This window comes from Peromyscus eremicus, chromosome 20, assembly GCF_949786415.1.
Source record: "Peromyscus eremicus chromosome 20, PerEre_H2_v1, whole genome shotgun sequence".
NCBI classification, from domain to species: domain Eukaryota; kingdom Metazoa; phylum Chordata; class Mammalia; order Rodentia; family Cricetidae; genus Peromyscus; species Peromyscus eremicus.
In genome coordinates, this window is record NC_081436.1 from 4,598,435 (window position 1) to 4,626,346 (window position 27,912).

General features: G+C 50.7%; 2 protein-coding genes across 2 annotated transcripts; both read right to left on the reverse strand.

Moving 5' to 3' along the window:
- Positions 1 to 3,838: 3,838 nt before the first annotated feature.
- On the reverse strand, positions 3,839 to 7,536 carry Prph (peripherin). The gene is given in 9 exon segments (XM_059247399.1): positions 3,839 to 4,080; positions 4,642 to 4,721; positions 4,907 to 4,956; positions 5,054 to 5,274; positions 5,391 to 5,594; positions 5,597 to 5,779; positions 6,238 to 6,333; positions 6,520 to 6,580; positions 6,925 to 7,536. Coding segments are annotated over 9 exon segments (1,518 nt in total). The 5' UTR covers positions 7,482 to 7,536; the 3' UTR covers positions 3,839 to 4,014.
- A 16,068-nt stretch (positions 7,537 to 23,604) lies between these two features.
- On the reverse strand, positions 23,605 to 27,214 carry Tuba1c (tubulin alpha 1c). Its single transcript, XM_059247406.1, has 3 exons — positions 26,970 to 27,214; positions 26,694 to 26,842; positions 23,605 to 24,672 (listed from the first exon to the last, which is right to left on the reverse strand). Exons 1-3 carry the CDS (start codon positions 27,088 to 27,090, stop codon positions 23,698 to 23,700), a joined length of 1,245 nt encoding a protein of 414 aa, XP_059103389.1. The 5' UTR covers positions 27,091 to 27,214; the 3' UTR covers positions 23,605 to 23,697.
- Positions 27,215 to 27,912: the final 698 nt, after the last annotated feature.

Genomic DNA, 27,912 nt, shown 5'->3' on the forward strand with positions numbered 1-27,912 from the left:
TGGGCAGAGAAAGGCATATAAGGCATGAGAAGACAAGAACTAGACCCTTTCGGCTGAGGACTCAGAGGCATTCAGTCTGAGGATGGAGATCGGCTGAGGAGTTGATGAGGTGAGTTCCTTTGTGGACTGTGGCTTGTTCCTTTGTCTCTCTGCTCTTTCATCATTTACCCCAATATCTGGCTCCGGGTTTTTATTATAAGACCATTTAGGATTTGTGCAACAGTCTGGTTCCAGGGAATCTGATGTCCTCTCCTCGCTTTCCAGGCATCAGGCGTGTACATAGTGCATGAGCATGCAGGCAAATAAAAAAATGAAGAAGTCATTAAAAAGTTTTTGAAGAGCAGGCATGGCAGTGCACACTTCAGCACTCTGGAGGCATAGGCAGATCTCTGTGAGTTCCAGGCCAGCCAGACTCTACATAGCAGACTCTGTCTTAACAATAACAAAAAGAAACACATACTTTGTTAACTCTAATCACCAAAATCTGTTCTTCCTCTCTAACGGTAACATTGCCGCCAATATTTCTACTTGATTTTGTTGAGTTGTTTTTCTTACTATTTTTTTTAGGGGAGAAGGCTTTAAGACAGGGTTTCTCTGTGTAGACCCGGTTGTTCTGGAACTCACTCTGTAGACCAGACTGCTCTCCATCTCAGAGATCTGCCTGCCTTCCAAGTGCTAGGATTAAAGGTGTGTGCCCCCACCACCCGACTTTTTTCTTATTTATTTATTTATTGGTTTTTTTGAGATAGGATTTCTCTGTGTAGCCCAGGCTGGACTCGAACTCACAGAGATTTACCTGCTGGGATTAAAGGTGTGCGCCACTACCACCTGACTTTTATTATACAGAATTGTCTACTTTATTAACATTAAGGACAAACACCGGCCAGTGGTGGCCCACATGACTTCCTAATGCCTCCTGTTAGGTGGTTCCCATTCGAACTTGACCTGATTGAAACATTGTCTGCCAGATTTCTGTCCTATATATTGCTCTGTTTCTAAAGATTTTTTGTTGTTGTTTTCAGTTTTCCAAGACAAAGTTTCTCTATATAAGAGTCTTGGCTGTCCTGGAACTTACTCTGTAGATTGTTAGGGGATATTATTTTAAGATGCGTTACTTTTGTTTATGCTGTGAAACATTTATTCAATGATGTAAAGGTGTGTTGCATTCTTTTATGTTGTATTTAACTCTGTGAAGCTGTGTTACTGTGCCTGTATAAAACACCTGATGGTCTAACAAAGGGTTGAACAGTCAATAGTGAGGCAGGAGAAAGGACAGTCAGAGCTGGCAGGCAGAGAGAATAAATCGAAGGAGAAATCTGGGAAGAAGAGATCTAGGAGTGAGAGAAGGAGGAGGACATCAGGGGCCAGCCACCCAGCTACACAGCAAGTCACGGAGTAAAAAAGAAAGGTATACAAAACTAAAGAAAGGTAAAAATCCAGAGGCAAAAGACAGATGGGTTAATTTAAGAAAAGCTGGCAAGACAGCCAGGCGGTGGTGGCGCACGCCTTTAATCCCAGCACTCGGGAGGCAGAGCCAGGCGGATCTCTGTGAGTTCAAGGCCAGCCTGGGCTACCAAGTGAGTTCCAGGAAAAGGCGCAAGCTACACAGAGAAACCCTGTCTCGAAAAACCAAAAAAAAGAAAAAAAGAAAGAAAGAAAAGCTGGCAAGAAACAAGCCAAGCTAAGGCCTGGCATTTATAATTAAGCCTCTGTGTGTGATTTATTTGGGAGCAGGGTGGCAGGCCCCCAAAAAAGCAAAAACACCAACAGTAAATCAGGCTGGCCTCAAACTCACAGAGATCCACCTGCCTCTGCATGCACCACCACTGCGCAGCAGATTTATTTATTTTTATTTTATGTGCATGGAATTTTGCACTATCTTTGTGCCTGGTTACCTCGGAGGCCAGAAGAAGGGTATGAGCTACCATGTGGGTGCTGGGAACTAAACCACAGTCCTCCAGAAAAGCAGTCATTGCTCTTAGCCTACCAGCCATCTCAGTCCCTCCCCCACCCTGTAAATTACTCTTTACTTTGTTAATTAGTAAGAATAGGGGACTGGGGAACATTGAGATTATGTAAATACTACATTACTCATCAAACTTACCTCTTATCAGAATGAAGCCAAGAATTGTTATCTAAACTGTGGACTACTAACCAGTCATCATCATCATCATTATTATTATTATTATTATTATTATTTGAGATAAATTGTCACTATGCCTCCCAGGCTAATCTGTGTAGCATATCAAATGCCTTGAACCAGTTAGTGAGTCTCTTGCCTCAATCACCTAGGGCTGGGGTTACAAGTGTGCACTACCACACCTGGCTAACATTGCCTGTTCCCACACTCAAAGTTCTTTGATCTGGTTAGAGAACTTACAAGAAGTTGTCTTCCACTTTTGAGTGTGACTTGATCATGATGGGTTTTTGTTTGCTTGTTTGTTTGTTTGTTTGTTTGTTTGTTTCAAGACAGGGTTTCTCTGTGTAGTTTTGGAGCCTGCCCTGGATCTCACTCTGTAGACCAGGCTGGCCTCAAACTCACAGAGATCCACCTGCCTCTGCTTCCCATGTGCTAGGATTAAAGACGTGTGCCACCACCACCTGGCCTTATTATTGGTTTTTCAATACAGGGTTTCTCTATGTAGCCCTGGCTTTCCTGGAACTCACTCTGTAGACCAGGCTGGTCTTGAACTCATAGATATCTATCTATCTCTGCCTCCCAAGTGCTGGAATTAAAAGCACTTCAAAAATTCTACCAGGGAATTCCTACAACTGATAAACACCTTTAGTAATGTGGCAGGATACAAGATTAACTCAAAAAAATCAGTAGCCCTCCTATATACAAATGATAAATGGGCCAAGAAAGAAATCAGAGAAACATCACCCTTTACAATAGCCACAAATAATATAAAATACCTTGGGGTAACTTTAACCAAGCAAGTGAAAGGTCTGTATGACAAGAACTTTAAGTCCTTGAAGAAAGAAATTGAAGAAGATATCAGAAAATGGAAAGATCTCCCATGCTCATGGATAGGTAGAATCAATGTAGTAAAAATGGCAATCTTACCAAAAGCAATCTACAGATTCAATGCAATCCCCATCAAAATCCCAACACAATTTTCCACAGACCTGCAAAGCACACTACTCAACTTCATGTGGAAAAACAAAAAACCCAGGATAGCTAAAACAATCCTGTACAATAAAGCAACCTCTGGAGGCATCACCATCCCTGACCTCAAGCTCTACTATAGAGCTATAGTAATAAAAACAGCTTGGTGTTGGCATAAAAACTGACATGTGGACCAATGGAATTGAATTGAAGACCCTGACATTAATCCACACACCTATGAACACCTGATTTTTGACAAAGAAGCCAAAACTGTACATTGCCACCCCTACACACACACACACACACACACACACACACACACACAGAGAGAGAGAGAGAGAGAGAGAGAGAGAGAGAGAGAGAGAGAATTAAAACGTCCAGTAAGATGGACATAGTCACACATATCTGTAATCTCAACACTTGAGACATTGAGGTAGGATTGAAAGTTAGTTCAAGGCTAGCCTGGGCTACATACAAAGATTTTTTTTTGTTTGTTTAAGTTGAGAAGGAACAGGGAGGTTTGAGAAAATGCAACAAGACCCACTGAATCATGAGCACCAAGAAAATGAGTCAGAGAAGAAAGGACCCCAGACAAATACAAAGGCATTTCTCTCAGTAGCAGTTTTATTTGATTCAGAGTGAGGCTCACTGGCCCACCCCACTGGCCATGGGAGCATCCTTGAACAGACCTGTTGTCCTGGGTTTCTTCATCTGCCTCTTACAAGGACAGGAAAGCTGTGGGTCACATCTATGTGTCAGGGCAGGGAGAGGCCCAGCCATGCTGCCAGGCTGCAGCTTGGCTGGGAGGGGATCATGCTGCATGCAGAGAGGGGCTGGATGAGCACTAGTGTTAGGCCTGGAGCTATAGAGTAGGCTTGGGTCAGGGTCGGAGCTCCGATGAGGGCTCAGTAGCTGTGAATAGAAGACTTGTCCAGTTCACCGTGCTGCTCCTTCTGGGACTCTGTCACCACCTGCTGGGTCAAGGCACACAAGGATAATTCAGCACCACCCTCCTTGGGATCATCTTGTGCCCCGGCTGTCACAGCTTGCTGAGGCTACAGTTTATCCCCTCCTTTGCTTATCTTGGTTTTTTAAGTCACGGTTTCTTTGTGTAGCCCTGGCTGTCCTGGAACTCACTCTGTAGACTAAGCTGGCCTCAAACTCAGGGCTGCCTCTGCATCCTGAGGGCTGGGACTAAAGGTGTGTGCAACCACTACCTGGCTATCCACTCATCTTCTGTCTGGTGTCCCTCCCTGGATCCGCAGATAGAGGAACTTGTCACACAAACTTTACAACCTGAGTTTGATCCCTGAAACTCACAGTAAAGGGAGAGAACTGACTCCTGAAAATGTTCTCTGATCGCCACATGAGCACATGGCACAGGTGTGCACTCCCCCCCCCCCCACACACCTTCTATCTGGCGTCTCTCCCAGGAACCATGTACCCTCAACACCCTAAGATCTGCAGCCAGGCCAGATCAGGGCTCAGAAACATTAGAAATGGTGGGTCCCAGATCAAGGGATTTGTCTCACCTCCCCATCCCGGGTCTCAATAGTCCTGATCAGAACCATCTTCCGGCTGTGGCTGTCCTGGGGAGCTTCCACCTCAGGCACTGGAGAAAGCAGGAGAGAGGACAGGGGAAGGTTTGGGATTCTCTCCTTTCAGACTCCCACCCCTGAAGGCCAGGAACCTCACTACTCCAGGAATAGGAGTCAATCCCGAATGAGAGTGGGCAAAGCAATCAGAGCAGAAGGTACAAAGGAGATGCAGGCTGGAAGCCAGACGTAGGGGACTCACCAGTCGTCTTTAAACTTAGGGAGGCAAAGGAATGCACCGGCACTGAGATCCTGCGGGCCAAGCACACACACACACAGCCTGGTTATTCCCTTCACTAGGCCCAGTGCCCTGCCATCCCTGCCCTGTCCCAGCAGCCGCGCCACTCACCGGCTCTCCTCTCCTTCCAGCAGCTTCCTGTAGGTGGCGATCTCGATATCCAGGGCCATCTTGACATTGAGGAGCTCCTGGTACTCCCGCAGGTGCCGGGCCATCTCTTCCTTCAGCTGTCGAAGCTCTTCCTCCAGCCGCGCAGCACCCGCTTGGTACCCTCCAGCCTCCAGGGCGAACTGCTCCTCCAGCTCCCGCAGCTGTCTGAGCAGCGCCTCGTTCTGGGGTAAGGGAAGATGAAGGGGGCCCGTGGGAAAGTCCTTCAGCATCCACCCACTGGTCCAGGCAGCAGCAGCAGCAGCAGCAGCAGCAGCAGCAGCAGCAGCAGAGTGCTCACCGTGCCACGCAGCCCGTCCACCTCGCACGTCAGGCTCTGGATCTGACGTCGGGACTCGTTCATCTCCTGCTTGGCCTGGCGTAGGGCCTCGTGGTTGCGGTTGGCGGCGTCCGACAGGTCAGCGTACTGCGGCGTGGTAGACAGGTCCGGCTGGGATGCGCGCCGTTCCCAGTGCCTCCCATCCCCAGGACCCCCCCCAGAGTCCTCCCCTGCTCTCGCACTTTGGACTTATACCACTCCTCTGCCTCCTGCAGATTCTTGGCCGCGATGTTCTCATACTGCATACGGATGTCCCTCAGCGCAGCCGTCAGCTCTGGCTTCACCGTCGCCTCCACCTCCACCTGCTGCACCTGCTGGCTCTCCATGCTCACCTGCAGGTCCCGGAGCTCCTACCGGCCAGGAAGGGTGGAGGTTGTGAATAGAAAAGAAGAATGCCTAGCCGGGCATGGAGGTACACGCATGTAATCCTAGCTTACGGGAGGCCGAGACAGAAAACTCACTAGTTCAAGACCAGTCTGGGCTTTGAGACCGTGTCTCAAAGTAATTAAATAGATAAAATTTAAAAAAAAATTGAAGTGTGTGGGGCGGTGAGGCACTCGCATAAACAGAAGGGGGCGCTAGGGAGTGCAGCGCGCCCAGGGTTCTGAGACCTGAGCCCGGGATGCCCTGAGGCCGTCGTCAGGTTCAGGGTGTAGGTACCCCGACCGCCAACAGGTGGCGCATGGGTGGGAGTCAACCCACCTGTAGCCCGGGCAAAGGGTGGGGTTGTCATCACACCGCATGCCTGTTGTCGCCACCGCTGCAGCGAGGCCTCTCCCAAGTCTTCCCAGACACCCCGATCACCCACCTCTTCGTGTAGCTTCTTGAGGAACTCAATTTCATCCATCAGAGACTCAATCTTGCGCTCTAGTTCTAGGCGGGACAGAGTGGCGTCGTCCACATCCTTTGTGTGAGGGAAGGTGAGGAGGTTCAAGAGAAAGGAGGGCTCTTCAGGCAGAGGAAGGGCCAGGCCTTCCCTGCCTGCCTCGGAGACACGGAGTTGCCTCCCCTAACCCACTGATGCCACCCCCCTGGAGTCGCCGCTGGGGGTGCAGATGGGGTGGTGGGACTCGACGTGGCCCCCACTCACCTTACGGAAGAGCACCAGGTTGTGTTCCGCATCCTCCCGCTTGCGGGATTCTTCTTCTAACCTGGCAGGCGGAGTGGGGAGACACTGAACTGCCGGGTCACCTCCCAGCCCTCGGGCCACATGCAGAACCCCGCCCCCATCTGCTCCTGCAGCTGCCCTGGATCTCAAGCGAGGAATTCAGCTCTCCCGTCTAACGGGCTGGGAACAGGGTGGGGGGGAAAGTCCCCTTAATACTTGGCCACTTCTCCTAGGCGCTCGGAGCGCAGTGCCAGGAGGGAGCCGGCCAGGATGCTGCGGCACCGGCTGGGGTTGGCCAGCCCGGCCACGCCCTGGGGCTGTCGGCTCCCAGGGGAAGAAAGGAAGGAGAGGAGGGAGCGCCTGGCAGGCCCTGCCCTGCCCTCTGACCTCTGCTTGAGCGCCGCCAGGTCCTCCGCCAGCGCGTCGCGCTCCACCTGCACCCGGTCGCGCTCCCGGCCCAGCAGCTCCAGTTCGCGCCGCAGCTCCCGCAGCTCCTGCTGGCACAGCTGGTCGGCGCGCGCCGGCTCCTGGCCCCGGGCTTGGCTCAGCTCGCCGCGCAGGGCTGCGTTCTGCTGCTCCAGGAAGCGCACCTTCTCGATGAAGTTGGCGAAGCGGTCGTTGAGCTCCTGGAGCTCCTGCTTCTCGTTGCTCCGCGTGGCCAGGAACTCCTGGTTGAGGGCCTCGGCCATGGAGAAGTCGAGGCGCTCCGAGGGCAAGCGCAGGGCCCCCGCCCGAGGGGCACGGAAGCTGCCCAGGCGCGCCGAGGAGCTCGGGGACGCCGAGCCCAGCAGGCGGCTGCTGGAGAAGCGAGAGCTGGAAGAGTAGGAGTAAGCCCCGGGGGACAGCGAGGGCGGCGGCCCGAAGGTCCGGCGGTACGAGGTGGAGCTGATGCTGGACCGGAGGCCCGACGAGTGAGGATGGCTCATGGTGGCGGAGGATGGCATTCGGCGCTTGGCAGAGCTAGGCCGGGCGGGAAGGAGCCGCAGACCGATGCGGGGCAGCTTTATAGCCCTGCGGTCTCAGGGGGGTGTGGGGGGGCACGACAGCTCCTCCCACTGGCCTGACTACAGACGGACTGTGTGGGGAGGGGGATGCCCCACCCTGCAGAGCGGCGACACCACCCCTTCCCTCTCCCGGTTGCTGGCACCCTGCCTCCTTGATTCCCCCTTGTTGCTGGCAGAGATCAGGGATGTGACAAGCAGGATGGAGGTGGCCTAGGGGTCCCAGCATGACTCCAACACTGGAGCCTAGGGTGGGAGGACATGACTTGACCCGGGGTGCCCCCTCACAAGAGGAGGTAAGAATTAGGGAATAAGAGGGAACTGAGGTTAAAGGCAAGCTTTTGGCTATGAGAAGGGAGGTAGGTGGAGGGAGAGCTAGCCTGGCCTAAACCGGGGAGTTTGTACCTCCTCCTGTCTCCTGAAACTGGGGTTCTTTTTCACCTGTTGTCAGCTGCCCCCCCTCCTCCGCGCCTGCTCCTTGACCACAACTAAGAGAAATAGGGGACAGGAGGGCTGAGGCAGAGGGGGCTGGGGAAGGGCTTCTCTCCGCCTGCTCCCCAGGGCACGGTAAAGGACTGGTGTTGGCGCCAGCTCTGCAGCTAATGGACTGACCAGCTCCCCTCCCCCCTGCCCTTGTCCAGCAGAAGTTGCCTGCTGCTGTTTCCACCTTAAAGACACAGCCCCCAAACCTGGATTGAACACCTGCCTCAACAAGGTGGCCACCTCACAGGGGGTTGAGGGTGTTTGGCTCCGAGGCTGAGGGGAGTGCACCTGTGGTGTGCTGTCCGTCTGTCTGCCTTTACCGGATTCTCTCCCCCTCCACTCTTCACTGCGGCTCAGTCACAGGTCTTACGGGAACCAGAGGAATTCCTGAAGTAGGGAGGGGAGGGGGGTGAGGGGTAGCAGCTGCCAGGGCTGAGAGACAAAGAGACTGGCAGGCACCAGTCTCCAGTGCTGAGGAAGTTCAGGTACCCAGAAATGGTGTGGATAAAGGGAGGTGAGATGGGAAGGATACTCACCCACTGTGCCCTGAGAGAGAGACAGAGACAGAGACAGAGACAGAGAGAGAGAGACAGAGAGACAGAGAGAGAGATCTCCTCGAACAAGTCCACACTCAGATGCCTTTTAACCACTGAGCCACCTTGTAGATCCTACAAATATGTATGTGTGCAGCCTGCCCCAGATGCCTGCGTGTACAGACATTACACAAACACACAACTACACCACACACACACACACACACACACACACACACACACACACACACACCAGTTAGCAGGAGGGCTGGTATGGTCTTTGTATGTCACGCAGCTTGCAGAATGCAGACACAGGCTGTCCAGGAGTGGACAGAGGCAGTTTGGATGCTCTGAAGGAGAAAGGATGCTGAGACCTTTTAGGTCTCTGGGAGCCATGTGTCTGCTGCCGCTGGGGACTCTGGGACTCTCAAGCAGGACAGGTCTACCTCAGATGGGTCATGGGTGTGAGAGAAGCAGGTTTGGGGTTCTAGGCTGGACACCTGACTGGGATAAGGAGGGAGGGCGGCTCCCTGCTGGCCAGCTCCTTCATACTGCAGGGCAGAGCTCCCCCACCTTCTGTGTGTCCTCTGAGATGGGCCGGAGCCAACGCCCAGCCTGAGCGCTGGCTTACATCCCTAGCCTTCCTCTTCTCTCCAGGCCCCTCCTTCCTTCCGGGCTATTAGTCTCTCCCAGCTCGGCTGCCAGGCCCTGCTCCTTGATGGATCTAGCTTGGTTGCTAAGGGAATGAGAAAAGGATGTTGGGAAGAAGAGAGGACAGGGTGAATCAGAACCAGGGCCTGCCCCACCGCAGTTCCTGGAGTGGAAAGGGGTAAGGTTCCATCTGGGCTGGGATAAGGGGTTGGCAGGTCAGAGGTGAGGTTTGGGAGCCTTGGTACCGAGGCGCTTCCTGCTGCAGTCCTGGGCTCCGAGCAATTGCTGCCATTGGTTCAGAGCTCCGTCCAACCCAGACTCCAAGAGCAAATGATGAACCCTGGAGACATGGAGAGGGCAAGGAAGGCCACCGGAGGACCCAGCACCAGCATTGGGAGCCGGTGGCAGGCCTGTGCCTTGGAGACCAGAATAACCGAGGTAGGGGCTGGACAGAACAGGGGAGGTCCTGACCCAGGGAGCTACAGGTGAAATTTCTGTCCACCTCTGCCTCTTACTTAAGCCCCCAGCTCAGGGAAAAACCTCCCAGCAGGGCTCTGCTAGGGTGGAGTGAGGAAGGGCCAGCCCTTGTGAGGGACACGGCAAAGAAAAGGCAGAGGAGGTTTCGTGCCTACTGGCAAGCAGCCAGGCCTGGGAGCTCTTGGAGGAGAAAGACAGATGATAAAAAGTCACGGGTACGATTAGTCTAGCTGCGTCCTTTCCACCCCTGCCTGCCACAGAGATTCAGCCTCAGTGTTGGCCGTCCTTCCCTCTCGGTAAAGCAGGGGATGATAGCCTTGAAGCTAAAACCAGTGCTTCCCAAACTTCCTAACGCTGCCACCCTTTAATATGGTCCCCCGTGTTGTGGTGACCCCCAACCATAAAGTTATTTCGTGGCGACATCATAACTGTAATTTTTCTCCTGTTATGATCATAATGTAAATGTCTGATACACAACCCTTGTTGGGTCACGACACACTGGCTGAGAACCACTGGACTAAATGAATAACTGTATGTATGTGCTTATCACATACTCTGTAAAAGCTGAAAAAGTGAGTTGGTTCTTCTGTTTTTATTGTTTCTGTCATGCTGCCAACCTCTGGGGCCAGGAGGATGTGGGCTTCCTTTGGATTGGTCTCGCTGGTGGCTAAGAGCAGTGCTGGACCCCAAGTAGAAGGAGCCAAGTACCACTTCACTGATGGCTGGAGAGGAGGCAGGCTTGTCCTTCCTTAGTGTGTTGGGGCCCAGGACATGGCTGTTCAACCTAATGCTTTCGGGTTTATTGAAGGGGTCACCCTAGTTTCTTTATCCATAAATGGGAATGCTAATAATAGCATCTACTTCATATTGGGAGGATTCGATGAGCTATAAAATGTAAAGCACTTAGTGCTTGGCCAGGGTTTTTATTACTGCTCCTTCTGCTTCTGTGGTTGGCCTGCAGGATTATTGAGAAATGGCCGCATGCATGCAGGGAGTTGCAAAAAAGGTGAGTATTGAGGCGTAGGTTACCAGCAAGAGTGTCAGTCAGTTATGTGCTGTGGACCCTCTCCTGGGTGAGGAGAGGTAGTGTGTGAGCAAGGTGGGAAGTAGATGAGCAAAGAGGTCCCCGGCTGGACTCTGGCAAGGCCAAACAGTGGGGGAAGCACAGAGGAGTTGGTGGAACTCTGGGTGCTAAGCTATCTCCAGACAGCGGAATACACGGATCTGTGGTTTGGGAGATCAGTCTTCATGGATGGCCAGACTTGCAAAATATTTCTGAGGATGTGGGATGCTAAGGCAGGGTGAAGGAAGTGGTCCTGAGGATGTGGGATGCTAAGGCAGGGTGAAGGGAGTGGTCCCAGCAGAAAAGCATCAGCTTGGATATTTACAACATGCCCTGAGGTGAGTTACTTGTCTCTTCAGAGCTTCTGTTTTCTCCTCTGGAGAACAGAGCTGGTGACAGTCTCTGGTGAGGCTCACAGTAGGTGCTCAACAATGTTGCTCACCTTCCTCTGCCACAGGACAGACAGACAGAAACGGGAGCAACAGCATACATCTAATTCCTTGTAACCGAGCATTAGCTGGAGGCCTTTCTGGTCCAGATCCAGGGTTGGGGCACACCTTCATTCCATGTCCCCAAGATAGGCCAGTGTCCTCAATGATCCTTCGCTAGTCAGGCCCTTGGTTCACATCTAAGGACCCAGCGGCAGCTGAAGAGGAAGGAATAGTTGAGCTTAGAGATTCAAAGTCAACTTAGAAATGTGGTTACCCCCACCCCACCCCATGCTTCCTCTCCACAAGTCCCCAAGTGCTTGCTTCTCTTTACATCTGGGTTACTGTGCCATCGACTGTAACGAAAGTCCCATGGTCTCCTCCCGGCATCACTTAGGTAGGACCTAAGCTCAGAGGGGCAACCTGTCTGCAGATGTAGTCTTGTCTGTGTGGGTGGGCACAGGCAGGACTGAGAAGGTCCTGATGGTGTTCTGGGCTCTGGCATCCGGGACCAAGGAGCCCTGAAGTAGAAACGGGGTCCAGGATCCCACTTTCCAAGGGAGAGAGAGTCTCCACCAGTCGGACTACAGGGTTCTCACCTACAGAGTTGCTCGGAGATTGAATTCTTCCCTCCGGTATCTCTGCTCCAGGGCTCCAGCCCTCCAGTTAGGGGCTATCCCAAGTCATCCTGCCCACTTCACTGCCTCTCTTAGTGTGCTTTTGGCTAACACCTGGTGTTTGACAAGCATTTGACACATTCGATCACATCCTATTATCACAGTATCCTACCCAGATAGCTTTACTTTATTTACAAAATAAAATGTGTGGGGAAGGAGGGCAGGTGCTGATGGGATGACTCAGCAGTCAAGACCACTGGCTGTTCTTCTGGAGGAAGTGGGTTCTATCCCCGGCACCCACACAGCAAGCGGCTCACACGTAACTCTGGTTCCAGAGCATCCATCGCCCTCTTCTGGTTTCTGTGGGCACTGCATGCAGGTGGTCCACAGACATACATGCAGGCAAAACACCCTAACACATAAAGAATAAACAAAAAGGGGGCTGGAGAGATGGCTTAGAGGTTAGGAGCCCTGGATGCTCTTCCAGAGGACCCAGGTTCAATTCCCAGCATCCACATGGCAGTTCACAACCATCTATAACTCCTGTTCTGGGGGATCCAACACCCTCACCCAGACATCCATGTAGGCAAAACACCAATGTACATAAAACACAAATAAATACATTTTTAAAAAAAGAATAAATTTTAAAAAATCTCAAAAAATTAAATAAAGCTGGGTGGTGGTGGTGCACACCTTTAATTCCAGCATTTGGGAGGCAGAGGTAGGCGGATCTCTCTGAGTTCGAGGCCAGCCTGGCTACAGCGCGAGATCCAAGACAGGCACCAAAGCTACACAGAGAAACAGAGAAACCCTGTCTCAAAAGCCGGGCGGTGGTGGCGCACGCCTTTAATCCCAGCACTCGGGAGGCAGAGGCAGGCGGATCTCTGTGAGTTCGAGGCCAGCCTGGGCTACCAAGTGAGTCCCAGGAAAGGCGCAAAGCTACACAGAGAAACCCTGTCTCGAAAAACCAAAAAAAAAAACCAAAAAACAAAAAACAAACAAACAAACAAATAAATAAATAAAAGATAACCAGATGAAGTGACTTGCTCAAAGCTGTGCAGCTAGAAAACCAGTGTTGTTTAGGTCTGACTCCCTCATCCTGAGACTCTCCCATCCTGAGAGCAGATGTCAGATTTTCTCTTGTGTTTGGGTTGTCTACCTTCAGACCTAGCCAAAAAAACCAGGTACTTCCCTCTCCTCCGGCTTTTTTTTTTTTTTTTTTTTTTTTTTGGTTGTTCTGAAAAATAAAGGTGTTGCTGCCACCTTCTGGTCAGAAGGCAGAATGGCACATCTACAGTCTGAGTATGTAAGTGATTGTTGTTGATCCTTTTGGGATCCTGGGATTGAGGATGCTTCAAAATTATTCCTTGTGCTCCCTTTCACAGAAGAGAATTACCCAGGGAGGTATAAAAGAGTCTTAGCAGTATTGGTTTCAGGAGCTTTTAGCCCTGGCTCCATTCTTCCCTGGGCTCCAGCCACTACTTATTACCCCAGAAACCAAAGACAGGGTAGATGAACTAAAACACAACTTGAATCTCAGCATCTGGGAGGTAGATCTCTATGAGTTCAAGGCAAGTCTGGTCTACATAGGAGGTTCCAGAACTCTGGGACAGCCAGGGCTACATAGTGAAACCTTTTTTTGTTTTGTTTTTTGAGACAGGGTTTTGGTGCCTGTCCTGGAACTCGCTCTGTAGCTCAGGCTGGCCTCGAACTCACAGACCTCCCCCTGGCTCTGCCTCCCAAGTGCTGGGATTAAAGATGTGCACCACCGCTGCCCGGCAGTGAAACTTTTTTTTAAAGGTCTTGATATATAGCTCAAACTGGCTACACACTTGAAGCAAGTCTCTCAAGTGCTGAAATTACATGTGGGCATTACTATACCCATCTTTCATTTAAGACATTTAGATTACTATATATTTACATAACATATATTATATACATAATATATGTGTGTATATGAATGTATATGTATATATAATATCTATATATATATTTAGCTGTGCAGTCAATATTCAAATTCACCAAATTGATCCAATAATGCTCTATGTTCTTCCCAGCTGTTTCCTGGGATTCAGTTCAGGATTCAGTGATCCCAAACTGAGCCAGACATGCTGGTGTCTATATAATCTCAGTACTCAGGAGATTAAGACAGGGGGACCATGACTTCCAGGACAGCCTGGACTATATAGTGAGTTACAGCAAGACCTGGTCTCAAAAATTAACCAAAAAGAAAACATAGTTGTCTCACGGGCAGAGGGAAGAGCCTGACGGTTAAGGTCGGGATGTGCCTGACCTGTTAGGAGAGACACAGGTGAGGTCTGAGCAATAGTGAGGTTAGAGGGTGTGCTGCCTGTCTTATGTCAATCTGACACAGACTGGAGTTATCTGGAAGGAGGGAACCTCGATTAAGAAAACGTCTCCGTAAGATCCAGCTGAAAAGCATTTTCTCAATTAGTGATCGATGGGGGAGGGCCCAGCCCATGGTGGGTGGTGCCATCCCAGGCAGGTGATCCTGGGTTCTACAAGAGAGCAGGCTGAGCAAGCCAAGAGGAGCAAGCCAGTAAGCAGCACCCCTCCATGGCCTCTGCATCAGCTCCTGCCTCCAGGTTCCTGCCCTGTGTGAGTTCCTGCCCTGACTTCCTTCACGGATGGACTATGATGCTGAAGTGTAAGCCAAATAAACCCTTTCCCCCCCAACTTGTTTTTTGGTCATGGTGTTTCAGCACTAGAAACCCTAACAGATGGATAGGAAAGATTTAGAGGCTATAATAAGGCTTGGTAAATAATAGTTAAGATTGTGTGTGTGTTTGTGTGTGTGTGTGTGTGTGTGTGTGTGTGTGTGTGTGTGTGTATGTATGTTGCTGAGGATAGACCCTAAGGCAAAGCACTAAGCTATGCTTCCAGCCGAAGGCTTTTTTTCTTGCGTGACACCATCTTATGTAGCCCAGGTTGGCCTCAAGGTTAGTATGTGGCTGAGGCTGATATTGAACTCACAATCCTCCTTTCTCCATCTCTGAAGTGCTAGGATTATAGGCACACACCAGCACACCCGGCCTCTGATGCATTTCCTCCCTCTCTTCATTATCCCATTGCTTTTTCTCTCTCAGTCTCTGTGTGTTGTGTGGTGCTGGGTGTTGAACCCAGAGTCTTGTATGTACTTAGCACTCACTCTGCCGCTACCCTTACCCCTGCTTTTAAAGTAGCTCACAGTTAAGTACTCCAAGGAGTGCGGCACTTTCCCACACTCTTAACTCTTAAGTTTTCAGTAGGAGGGGTTGGGGATTTAGCTCAGTGGTAGAGCGCTTGCCTAGCAAGTGCAAGGCCCTGGGTTCAGTAGGAGCCCGGCGTGGTGGCGCATGCCTTTAATCCCAGCACTTGTGAGGCAGAGGCAGGCGGATCTCTGTGAGTTCGAGGCCAGCCTGGTCTACAAAGTGAGTTCTAGGACAGCCAGGGCTGTTGGGCTGTTACACAGAGAAACCCTGTCTCGAAAAACAAAACAAAACAAAGAAAAAGAATTCAGTAGGCTTGTCTAGAGAAGTACAGGTGGTATGTAGGTCTGTCCACCTGGCAGTCTCCCTCCCTTCCTTCACACAGCTCCTCTGAGCTCTTCTACCTACAACTCCAGGCTAAAATGGGAGGGGACTCGGAGCTCACCCAGCCCTGTTTCCTGGTGGGGATGTTGAAAGGAAGCAGAGGAAGCAGAGCTCAGACCTTGCCTGAGAAGAGGCCCGGCAGAGGGCTTGTGCCCCCGGGACAGTTTCCAGAGATTCTTCTGTGTTTGCAGCAGTCAGCAATTTGTGGCAGTTTTTGTAGGTAGAGGCTGCATAGGGCTTGGCAGATGGCTTCCAAGGGTCTGCGGCCCCTCACACCGCCTCACCTGCCAGTGCCTGTGGCCTGTCACAGGTCTCTGCCGGCAGCTGGAGGCCATTCTGGAATCTAGACATCTCCCAGGCAGAGGGGTCTGATTGTGGGTGTGTTAGAGTTTGGATCCAGAATGTTCCCCAGAGTCTTCCGGTGTTGAACCCGTAGCCTCTAGCTGGAGGCAGTAGAAACTTTAGGAGGCAAGGCCTAGGGGCTAGAGAGATGGCTCAGGGTGGAAAGCACTTACTGATCTTGCAGAAAACTTAAGTTTGATGCCCAGCAGCCACGATGAGGAGCTTGCAGCTGTCTGTGAATCTCCCTCTAGAGAGACCCAACCCCTCTCTCCTCCAAGGACAGCTGCACTCACATGCACATCCCGCACACACAGGCACATAATTTGGAAATCCCTAAGAGGGGAGGAGGGAGTGGAGCGTCCACAGGAAGTAGGTCCCTGAACTTGTAACTTGAGGGGAGACCTTATCCCTGGCTTCTCCCCTGGTTTGCTTCCGGCTGCCATGAGGTGAGTAGCTAACCCTCTTCTCCCACTTCCGCACCCTTCCACAAGAAGATCTACCTTGTCACAGGCCTAAAAGCCTCAGAGCCAGCTGGCCAAAACTGCCGAAGCCAGGAGCCAAGCCTGACTTTCTCAGGTAGGTCTCAGCAGCGGACAGCTGACATCAGCGTATTACAGTGTTCTCTCACAGGGTGAATTCACTCTGTCCTGCACGACCGGCTGGCCCTCAGCTGCAGGGGAAGAAGGTGGAGATGGGAAAAGGGAGAGGTGGATGGGAAAGAGAGGGAAGAGGGAAATGGAGTTGGAACGGGAGTAAGGGGAGACATGGAAGGGAAGGGAAGATGGTAAAGACAGAATAGAGGAGACAGATGTACCAGCAAAGAAGACATCAGCCTGTCCCTCCTGAGGGCCCACAGTCCCCACACGGAGGCACACGCCTCTGATGGTTCTTATCTTAGGCCCTCAGAACCTAGCCTGTAATCCCCCTGCATCGCCTCTAGTCTAAAGGAGAACTCAGTGGGGTCAGACCTGAAATGAAATGGGAAGCTCAGGAAGATTTGGGAGCACCCTGGGCTCGGGCTCACTTTGGTAGGAGGAGGCAGTTCCTTTGGACCAGGTCTTCTTGGTTTACTACACACCTTTGTAGGTAGAGCTGGGCTCTGTGTGTGTGTGTGTGTGTGTGTGTGTGTGTGTGTGTGTGTGTGTACATTGGTACCAGGGGAGAGGAAGCAGGCGGCACATTCCAGAGGCCTGTTGATGTTCTGTGTTCTTTTGATTTACAGTTTGAGTTGGGCCAAGACTCCCAGGAAGACCGGAAGGAACAGGTCAGTCCGTCTGACCAGAACCATGGTCAAAGGCAGCCAAATGTGAGGGAAGGAGGCGGACAATGGGATCAGTATTCTCCTGTTAGAAGTGAGACAGGTTTTACATGTTCACAAGGGCCTTAAGCCTCTGGAGTTAGGAGTGGGGGTGGGGGGGTGGGTTAGAGAGTGGTTGGTACATGCCCCAGCTACAGTCTCCAAACACACACACACACACACACACACACACACACACACACACACACACAGACTGGCCAGATAATCTGACCTGAGTTCAGTCTTTGAGACCCATTTGATGAAAAGAAAACCACTTCTCACAAGTTGACCTCTGACCTTCACGCCAACCACACATAAACAAATAAATGTTTAAAAAAAAAAAAAAAACCTAGGTGAAAATTTCTATGAGGAGTTGTATAGGGTTTTTATGCTAGAATGCCTTTGGCCGGAAAGAGAAGGGCAGACTCAAACATCTCAGTCTCCCTCAACAAGAAATCAGAGGCAGAGTGTTTCAGGACGGGCTAAGTCAGGGGTTCAATCAGGCACCAATTACCTTTTCATTTTTCTGCTGTGTCATGTTTAAGATGTGGACTTCCGTTTGTTCCCTGTGGTCACAAGATAGTTGGAGCAGCAGCAGCCGGCTTGCACAAGTATCTTACACTCACACACTGTCCAGAGGTTGTGAGAAACAGAACTCTTAGCCTGACTCCGCTCCAAGCACAGGAATCCTTTCCTTCAGCCCCTCCCCCCACACCAGCAGACGTTACCTCATCTCTCATTTCCATAATGACATCACTTGCTGGTTCCCTAACCAATCCCTGGCAAGGGGACTAAAATTACCTTGATTAGTTTAAACAAAGGTTTACCCTGGTAGTGGGAAAGCCGAGCCTCTGGCTCAGAATGCCTGGGACCTTAATAGAACCAGTTGTGTTAGTAAACAATGCCCTGGAGCCAGGCCAGTTGGCTCAGGCCTATAATCCAGGCACTCCAGAGGCTGAGGCAGGAGGATTGCTGTGAATTCAAGCCAGCCTAGGCTAGTGTGATACTCTATCTAAACATAAAACCGAACTATATGCATGCACACTCAAGTGTGTACTCTCTCACACACAACACTTCTGTAATGGATTCCACTATAGAGTGCAGAATGTTTGGGGTTTTGTTTTGGTTTTGTCTGTATTTCTGTGTAGCCCTGGCTGTCTTGGAACTCATTTTGTAGAGCAGGCTGGCCTTGAACTCACAGAGATCCACCTGCCTCTGCCTCCTAAATGCTGGAATTAAAGGTGTGAACCATCAGGCCTCCTTGCTGTCCTGGACTTTGCTGTGTACAGCAGTCCCCTGCCCTGTTTTCAGAGTGCTTGGATTACAGGTATATGGCACCATTTCTTTTTTTATTTTTTTTATTAATTTTATTTATTTATATTTTTTTGTTTGTTTGTTTTAGGTATGGGTGCTCTGTCTTCATGTATGCCAAAATGCCAGAAGGAGGGCACCAGATCTCATTACAGATGGTTGTGAGTCACCGTGTGGGTGCTGGGAATTGAACTCAGGACCTCTGGAAGGGCAGCCACTGCTCTTAACCCCTGATCCGCCTCTCCAGCCCCCGTGGCACCACTTCTGGCCCTCAAGTTTATTTAGTTCCTTTTAGATAGGATTTTATTCTAGTCCAGGCTGGCCTGAAGTTCACAGCAATCCTCCTGCTTCAGTCGCCCAAGTTTGTTAGCCACCCTGCTTGCTGTCTGTACCAGTTTTAAAAAGGAATCTTCTGGAGGCGTGTGAGGTGGCTCCCTGGAACCTACCGCAAGGCAGAAGGAGAGAGTCAACTCAGCCAGGTTGCTCTCTGACAGCCACACCTGTGCCATTGGCACAGGTGCCCACACACTTACGCAATGCATACGTACACATAATTAAAGTAAAAAAAAAAAAAAAAACATTCCAGGACTAGGGGGTGGAGCTAGTGACGGAATTATTGTCTAGTTGCATATGCGAGGCCCGGAGTTTTACATCCAGCACTGTAACAGAGGAAAAAGGGGAAGAGAGAAAGGCGGTGGGGGGGGGGGGGAGGAAAGAAGGAGACAGAAACGGGTGGTAGGATCAGCCTTTCGTCTTACAGAGGCCTGTCTAGGGCCAGAGGGATAGCACAGTGGTTATGACTCATCCAGGATCTCCTAGAGGACCCAAGTTCGGTTCCCAGCACCTCTACAGGGTGGCCCACAACCACGCACAACCCCCCACACCTACACATAAATAAAATAATTTTTAAAGAGATGCATCCTGTTCTGTAAGGTGGTAGATTTCCTGCCTCACCCAAAGGAGACATGGGCAGTTCTGCCAAATGTTGACTTGTAATATTTCTCTCCTGCTGCAGACTTCTGAGCATTGGCGGAGGAGTGAACCATTTTTCCCAAGCCTGCACCGGGGTTGGCTAACTCTGAACACAAGGTTCTCAGAGTGACCAGGGTGGTGACAGGCTGAGATGTCAGCAAAAGAGACCAACCTTCTCGCCACGCTGCCCACAAGCTTACAGGGCTCCTCTGCCTTCAGTTTCTGCTGCCAGGTCTCCTGGACATTTCCCAAACACCATCTGCCAAGGTCATCCCAGGTTGCCCCACCTTGTGACCCTGGCTGACAGGCACTGGCCAACCTGGTCCAATGCTTAAGGGGGCAATATTCCAGTGTCTCATCAGTGCATAGGGGTCATCCCATCTGCAGGAGTCCAAGAGGGTGTCAGCAGCCCCCTCACAAGGACACCATATCTCCCTGTAATCTGAGAATTTACTCACAGAGATTCAGAGACCTAGAAAAAAAAAAATCCTGCTCACTGGTGAGGCTTCACCCTGGGTGCCGGACCCCCTGGATTTGCTACTCTTGATCTCCATTCTGCTCCCTGGGGCTCCTGGGATATATGGTGACAACCAATGACCCAAGTTCAATTCAGTACTCCAGGTTGTGGCACTGTCCCTCTGAACCTGGGTACAAGGATGACTTTCCCTGGGGCTTCTCAGAAGCCACATCGGTCGGGGGTTTGGGGGTCAAGTTCAAGTTGTGTTAGTTGCTCTGCGGCCTTCTTTCAAGCTAAATATTTAATCTCTCCAAGTTTTGTCTATCACAACCCCTGGAAGTTCAGGTGAAGAACACTGAGAGGTTGAAATGCTAAAGCTATGAATGTAGCCTTTCTGACCACAACCCCTTCAGGATGCTGCACAGAACATTCCAGAAGCCAGAGGTCTGAAGACTAGTCTCTTCGGGCTGAATTTGTACTTTTAATTATATGTGCATGAGTGTTGGCTTACCTGTGTGTGTCTGGTACCCATGGTGGCCAGGAGACACCCCTGGAACTGGAGTTACAGACAATTGTGTGCTGCCACGAGGGTGCTGGGAACCACACCCTGGTCCTCTGCAGGAATGACAAGTGCTCTTAAGAGCTGAGCCCTCTGTCCAGCCCCCAAGCTGGATTTTCAGTTTTCTAACAGATTTCTGTTGGTGCATAGACATTGATTACCAGCCGTCTGCACACTTGAGTGACGGATGCACAGGCAGGCTCTCCCCACCCTTCCTCCTGTTTCTCCTCACACTGAAGGAGCTTTGCCTCAGCCCACTTGCCGCTCAGGGCCTTCAGGAGGGGCATAGGTCAGGTGAAGGCATGAAAGCCCGTGTCCAGACAACAAGGATGGGAGCCACAGCCCACCTCGGAAGCCCACACACCTCTTAGGCTCTGTCCATTTATCCCATCAGACCTCCAAAGCAATTCTGAGAGCAGACTTCCCGTTTGTGCTCAAGGGCAGATCATATGACTGTCAGCCACAAAGCAGCGAGTGGACCTTGGGGTATATTTGTTCTTGCTGCAGGCTAACTTCTATGCACTCCCCCACCCACACAGGAGGGGGAAATTATCATTACAAGGACAGATTCCTCCCCAACCACTGGCACTCTGCTCTTCAATTCCCCAGGCTCTCCTCCGGAGATATTTTCCTCAGCTAAGCTCTTCCCCTCACCTTTCTTCACCCCGCGGCCTAGTGGCAGCTCTAAGTTTCCCAGCTCCTCACATCTCAGCTCATGTATAAAACTCATCCGCTTGCTGAGGGAATTTGCAAGGGCTGCTCCTGGCTAGGGGTCACTGCTGGGGGGGGGGGGGGGGGGGCTGCAGGTTCCAACAGGTCCTTCTGAAAGCTGAGGGGACCAGTATGGGTCCTTGAGTACTCACTTGGGGTACTTTTAATGGGAAATGCAGGCTTGAACCTTTCAGGTAGGCAGGGGTGTCAGGCTAGCCTGAAATGATTGATATGCTCCTCACACCTGGCTCTCCCATTTGCTCCAGGCACACACTGTGGCCATTACTAACATCCGGTTGTCATCCTAGCTAGCCCGTCCACCTGTCCCCCAAGCTTCAGGAAGAACTAGTTGGATAGGCCACATTCAGCTCAGAGCTGAGGCTCAGCAGTCTTGCCTTTTGTCAAGCACACAAACCACAGATGCAGCTCATAGGAATGCTACAGAAATGTCTCGGGCAGATCTGGAGCTGAAGAAAAAAAAAAAAAAAAAAAAAGCTTGCCAAGCTGTGCCCACAGACATGCCTTGCACAACGTGTTAGGGTTTTAAAGATTGTATGTGTGTGTGCAGGTGCCCACAGAGGCCAGAAGGAGTCAGATTCCCTGGAGCTGGAGTTACAAGCCAATATGCCATACTTTTGGTGTATGTTGGGGTGGGGGCGGTGAGGCTAGGATCCCACTTACATGGCTTTGAACTCAGGAGTCTGGGTTGGCTTTGGATTCAGCCTCCAGTGCAGGACTGCAGACATGCGCAGACCTGGCATGTTCTTAAGGCATGCTTCCTCACAGGGCTGGGAGTTAATGGAAGCTGTGGTAAGGTCCTACAAAGCTGTCTGGCGAAAGCTGGTAACCACATTCCACTGGAGTAGGTCATTGGGCAAAGGTGGCCATGCCAGCAACTCTGCCCCACCAAAACCAGTTCCTTGTCTTACAATTGCTTAGTTTAAAACCTATCATCACCACTGGTTCCTGAATTCTAACCAGGCTGAGCTTGCCAGCCAACTGTAGAACCCAAACCCTCTCCACAGACGGCAAGAGAGACAAAGAGGAACATGTGTTTCTAGACTATCAGACTATTCAAACAATGAACCCCAAATAATTAACTTTCTGCCACACTATAAAAAGGGCTAGCCTGACGCTCTGGTGTCAGAAGAACTCACCTTCCAATCTCACAGTGCAGACAATTTATGGGACCATCCTAATAGCAGATGAGAGCCGAGACCATGTTGACCAGTCAAATAATGGGTAAACCACACTTATGCCTTCTATTAACCTAACCCCTTGGCAATACCCCAGGGGCTCAGCCATCACTGGACCTATTTATTTGCTCCTCTTCCCAATGTGGGCATATTGAATGTTTTGACAAATCATCTTTTGAGGCAAGGTCTCCTGTATCTAAGCTGGCTATAGATGACCTTGAGTTTCTCATTGCCGGGCCTCTACCTCCCCAGTGCTGGGTTACAGGCATGCAGTGCACCACTGTGTCCTCTTATGTGGTGCTGAACCTGGGGCTCTGTGCATACCATTTGAGCTATACCCCCAACCCTATTAACTAATGTAGCCGGACTGCTGGCTGAGCCTAGATTGTCTGGGTCACAAGTATGGTCTCTAGTAACCCCACTTTCTTTTCTTTTTAGATTTATTTATTTATTTTGTATACAGCATGTATGACCAGAAGAGGGCACCAGATCTCTTTACAGATGGCTGCGAGCCACCATGTGGTTGCTGGGAATTGAACTCAGGACCTCTGGAAGAGCAGTCAGTGCTCTTAACCTCTGAGCCATCTCTCCAGCCCCCACTTTCTTTTCTAAGACAGGGTTTCTCTAGTCCAGGCAATACTGGAATGCTGTTTGGCCTCTAACTCAGAGACCCCTCTGCTACCTCTATCTGCTGGGTGATGGGATTAAAGGCGTGTGCCACCACCACTGGGCCTCTAGTAAAACATTTTGCTCTTGACGCTGCTTGCTACAGGGGCTTAGTTAGAGGGTTCAAATTATGACTCTTCAAATCTGCCCTCCCCAACCAGCAATTATACTTAGTACATTCATACTCCTCATAGGTTCTGGCACATGGAATAGAAACCTAACAAGTCGGGAAGAAAAAAAAACCGGACACTGTGGCACATGCCTTTAATCCCAGCACTCAGGAGGCAGAGAAACCCTGTCTTGACACCCCTACCTGCCCCTCCAAAAAAACCCTAACAAGTCCTCTAGTGACTAGTAAAACGTAGCCCCACTCCAAAGTTAATCAATCTGCACGTGGATTCTACAACAGCCCTTGAGTTCAAGTGGCCCAGACTCCGGACCTGTGGCTTGAAGTCCAAATTGTTTTAAATCAGATTTATGTCTAAATGAAACAAACTGGTAAGCACCGAACACTAGTAGGTACCTGGAAATGGCCAACTAATCATTGGCCTCAATTGGACCCACGAAATGGGTCATGAATCTGATTCCATCAGGGACAACTGTGATGTCCTCAGGACAATATTCAGGGAGGCAGGGTCAGGAAGCCAGCTTGGACTATGGAGCAAGATGCCATCTCACGGGGGAGGAGGAAGAGGCTGTGGACCACAAGGGCCAGTTTCCCACTAAAACACCTTTATTGATAGCTTAGGACTGACAGTTACACACAGAGACAGATACAAGACAAGTAAAACTGCAGCACAGGGCTAATATTCTTCACCCTCATCATCCCCTTCAGCACTGTCGGCCCCAACCTCCTCATAGTCCTTCTCCAGGGCAGCCATGTCCTCACGGGCCTCAGAGAACTCCCCCTCCTCCATGCCCTCACCCACATACCAGTGCACAAAGGCACGCTTGGCATACATCAGATCAAACTTGTGATCTAGGCGAGCCCAGGCCTCAGCGATGGCTGTGGTGTTGCTCAGCATGCACACAGCCCTCTGGACCTTGGCCAGGTCTCCACCAGGTACCACAGTGGGAGGCTGGTAATTAATGCCAACCTTGAAGCCAGTGGGGCACCAGTCCACAAACTGGATGGTACGCTTGGTCTTGATGGTGGCAATGGCAGCATTGACATCTTTGGGAACCACATCACCACGGTACAGCAGGCAGCAGGCCATGTATTTACCATGGCGAGGGTCGCATTTCACCATCTGGTTGGCTGGCTCAAAGCAGGCATTGGTGATCTCTGCTACTGTCAGCTGCTCATGGTAGGCTTTCTCAGCAGAGATGACAGGGGCATAGGTGGCCAGAGGGAAGTGGATGCGAGGGTAGGGCACCAGGTTGGTCTGGAATTCTGTCAGGTCAACATTCAGGGCCCCATCAAATCTGAGGGAAGCAGTGATGGAAGACACAATCTGGCTAATAAGGCGGTTAAGGTTAGTGTAGGTTGGGCGCTCTATGTCGAGGTTTCTACGACAGATGTCATAGATGGCCTCGTTGTCTACCATGAAGGCACAATCAGAGTGCTCCAGGGTGGTGTGGGTGGTGAGGATGGAATTGTAGGGCTCAACCACAGCAGTGGAAACCTGGGGGGCTGGGTAGATGGAGAACTCCAGCTTGGACTTCTTTCCATAATCAACAGAGAGCCGCTCCATCAGCAGGGAGGTGAACCCAGAGCCAGTTCCCCCGCCAAAGCTGTGGAAAACCAAGAAGCCCTGAAGACCCGTGCACTGGTCAGCCTGTAAGAGAAAGTTCATTTCAATGTTGAGACACATTTTGTGAAAGCTGCGATGGGGTGTTCATGAGTTTAAGAACTGATAACACTGGAATTCCAGAGTCCTCCAGTCCACTTCCACGTCCATTAGGACATTAGATCTGAACAGACACATAGCACAGGCTTTAGTTGCTGGGAAGGCGGGCTCTGGTGACCTCGCTGTGGGTCAGGCCACAAGGGCACCTTCTTATCAGCTGGAGTTACCAGAGGGCCAAATTCAGACCTCATGTGTTGCCAAATCTGTCTGAAACATCTAAGCTGGAAGACAGGATGGCCAAGTTTCACTGCCCAGGTTAGTGTCAGGCTGGGGGTGGGTGGGTCCACCTCCTCATGTGAGACAAATTAATTTCTCTATCTCACTTATTAAAATGAAAGTAGTGACCTAGCTCAGGTTGCACATTAAATGAGTACTTGGAATAATGCTTGGCATGGTAAGCACTCATTGTGGGGGGGTCCCTATTCATTCCCTTATTTATCAGCATTGCACTAGACCTCAGGTCATCAGGGGTTACTAGGGGTCACCGGGGCTCCCAGCTCCATTGACTGGTCAACTCTGACTAGTAAATTGTTACAGAAGGGCAAGGCAAATGTGCCCTCTGTACTTTCCTGCAGTCCTAGAAATGGAACCATGTACAAGTTCTCCACTACAGGGCTCCCTCCCTCCCCCAGACTATGACCTTTCAGATCAAGTATTCCGTTGAAACTCCTAAGCTGGCAGACATTTTTTTACTGATCCTTCAGTTCACTCATCTTAATGAGTCTGCACTCTAATTACATACAAGAGGATCAGATCAGGCAGACCCCTACCTGTCACATCCATCATGTAGCCCGTAGACACCAAGGTCAAATGCAATTCTTCTAGTAGTGATCATCTCAGAATGGTGAATGGCTCTTTCTAGGTTTCTGTACCCCTCAAGGCAGGTCCCCCCCAGTATGCAAGTCAGTGAGTGTAGCTGAAACTTCATTTGCCTTGGAGCAATTAACCTGATTCCAATGGGAAGTCGAGAAAAGCCATTGCTTTTTAGAAGAGACCAGTTGTAGTGGTTGGACTTGGCATAATGTAATTTTCCAAGCGAGCCACTCCAGCTCAGCTGGCCGCCCGCTTCATTTTCTGTTAATCACTTACAAGCCTCACAAAGGGTGGTCAGACTGGTCATCTGATTAGAACACACAATTACCAACTTTCCTGACAGGGCTAGAGTTGCTCAGTTATGTTCAGCCAGAGCCAGTTTGCGGCCCTGAAAGCTAGGGAATTACTTTTCTGGAATTTCTGATCTTAGAACTTCAAAGGACATACCTGCTTCCCCAATAAAGACTCTCCCAACTCCACCTCAAGCTTTGTTGGAGACTCTTCTGTGGGCTCTTTAATTTTACTTCATGTGTGTGCTGTTCTGGCAGCAGGTGTGTGTGTGTGTGGTGCCCATAGAGGCCAGAAGAGGGCATCAGATCCCCCACAACAGGAGTTAGACGCTGTGAGCCACCGTGTAGGTGCTGGGAATCAAACCTAGGTCCTCTGGACAAGCAAAGTCACTGCTTAGCCGCTACGGCATCTCTCCATCTCTCAAGCCCCTGTAGGCTGTTTCTAAATGGTGTCACATGGGCTTCTTGGTCCCTGAAACCTTGTTTCTTCTGTGCTGAGGACTGTGACCGCCAGGTGACTGCTCTGTGATTGAGCTGAAGTCACAGCTATGATCTTACATTATTATTGTGAAATGCTTGTCCAGATTTCCAGATGAGTTTTATCAATTAGTCACACGCAGGCGTCAGCCACCCACTCAGTGTGACTAAGAGGACCTAAAGAGGTGTGTGATCGTCTGAGCTTGAAACAAGAGGCTTAACACAGTCTTCATGGGGAGCGGATATGATGGTGAAAGCTTGTGCTTCTCACCTGGACGAGTGAGTGTCTTTACTGAATGAGCATAATACCCCAAATCTTGGTAATACACAGTACACAGAACCTTCTCCCCGATAACCCACTGCACTTACCAGCTTGCGGATTCGGTCCAAGACAAGGTCAATGATCTCCTTGCCAATGGTGTAGTGGCCCCGGGCATAGTTATTGGCAGCATCTTCCTTGCCTGTGATGAGCTGCTCAGGGTGGAAGAGCTGGCGGTAGGTCCCAGTGCGAACTTCATCTGGAAAAGGAGAAGGGTCAGCCATCCGCCAACAATCCGCACATGCTCACTCACTGTTCGGTGTCTGAAGAGAGACTGAGTCTGTGACCAGGACAGAATGCCTCAGGGAAGCTCATGGTCCACTTACCGATAACCGTGGGCTCCAGATCTACGAACACGGCCCTGGGCACATGCTTGCCAGCGCCTGTCTCACTGAAGAAGGTGTTGAAGGAGTCATCTCCTCCCCCAATGGTCTTGTCACTCGGCATCTGCCCGTCAGGCTGGATGCCATGTTCCAGGCAGTAGAGTTCCCAGCAGGCATTGCCGATCTGGACACCAGCCTGGCCAACGTGGATGGAGATGCACTCACGCTGTGGAAAGGGGAAAGAAAGTGTCGGGTCAGGACAAGTGAGGAATTAGGGCAAGGCTCACATCTAAATGACAAACCATCAAAGACACTCTTCAGAGGTCACTCCGGCCTAGGACTACATCTCATAACCAAAAGCTCTAACTCAAGGAAAAATACTCTCAGGAAGGCATAATGCTAATGACCTACTAGGCAAGGCCAGGGCCCTCCACTGACTGTATCCCCTGTAGTTCAGGGTCAGTTTTCTACTACTTTAGAGGCAGAGATTAGGCTACAATCCCCCAGAACCCCCTGAAGCAGGCTGGCGCGTCCTTGAACTTGATGCAGACTCCTTCCTTCCAGGGCTGAGTCACACTGACTGTCTCTCCTGAGCTCACTGTGGTACCTCTTTAATCCAGTTCTGTAGGAGACAAAACTTCCTCTTTCCTTTAAAACCAGCTTAGACCAGCCCCATGACTCACAGGGAAAATGCTGGATAAGCAGTTAGCTGTATGTTAAAGTGTGGTCAGAGGCAGCCTTTCCACCCAGGGAGGACTCTAATCTGTAGGAACATTCTTCCCTCACCGTCATTCCCTCCCATCTGGTGGGAGGAAAGGATTGTAAAGGCTAGAGGCCGGCTCTAAAAACTCTACCGCAATTATTTCAGAAACGGGGCTGGAGAGTGGGGAGAGGGAGGAGAAACTGGTAGTTGTTCCCAGTAGATTATATTGTACATTTCTGGCAC

What these genes read in the sequence shown, in the direction of transcription:
- Tuba1c (XM_059247406.1), bottom strand. Translation starts at nt 27,090, where the DNA reads ATGCCGAGTGACAAGACCATTGGGGGAGGAGATGACTCCTTCAACACC. An exon ending in TCTGGAGCCCACGGTTATCG is followed by an intron (nt 26,843 to 26,969) that starts GTAAGTGGACCA and finishes CTCCTTTTCCAG; the next exon opens with ATGAAGTTCGCACTGGGACC. An exon ending in TGGACCGAATCCGCAAGCTG is followed by an intron (nt 24,673 to 26,693) that starts GTAAGTGCAGTG and finishes TTTCTCTTACAG; the next exon opens with GCTGACCAGTGCACGGGTCT.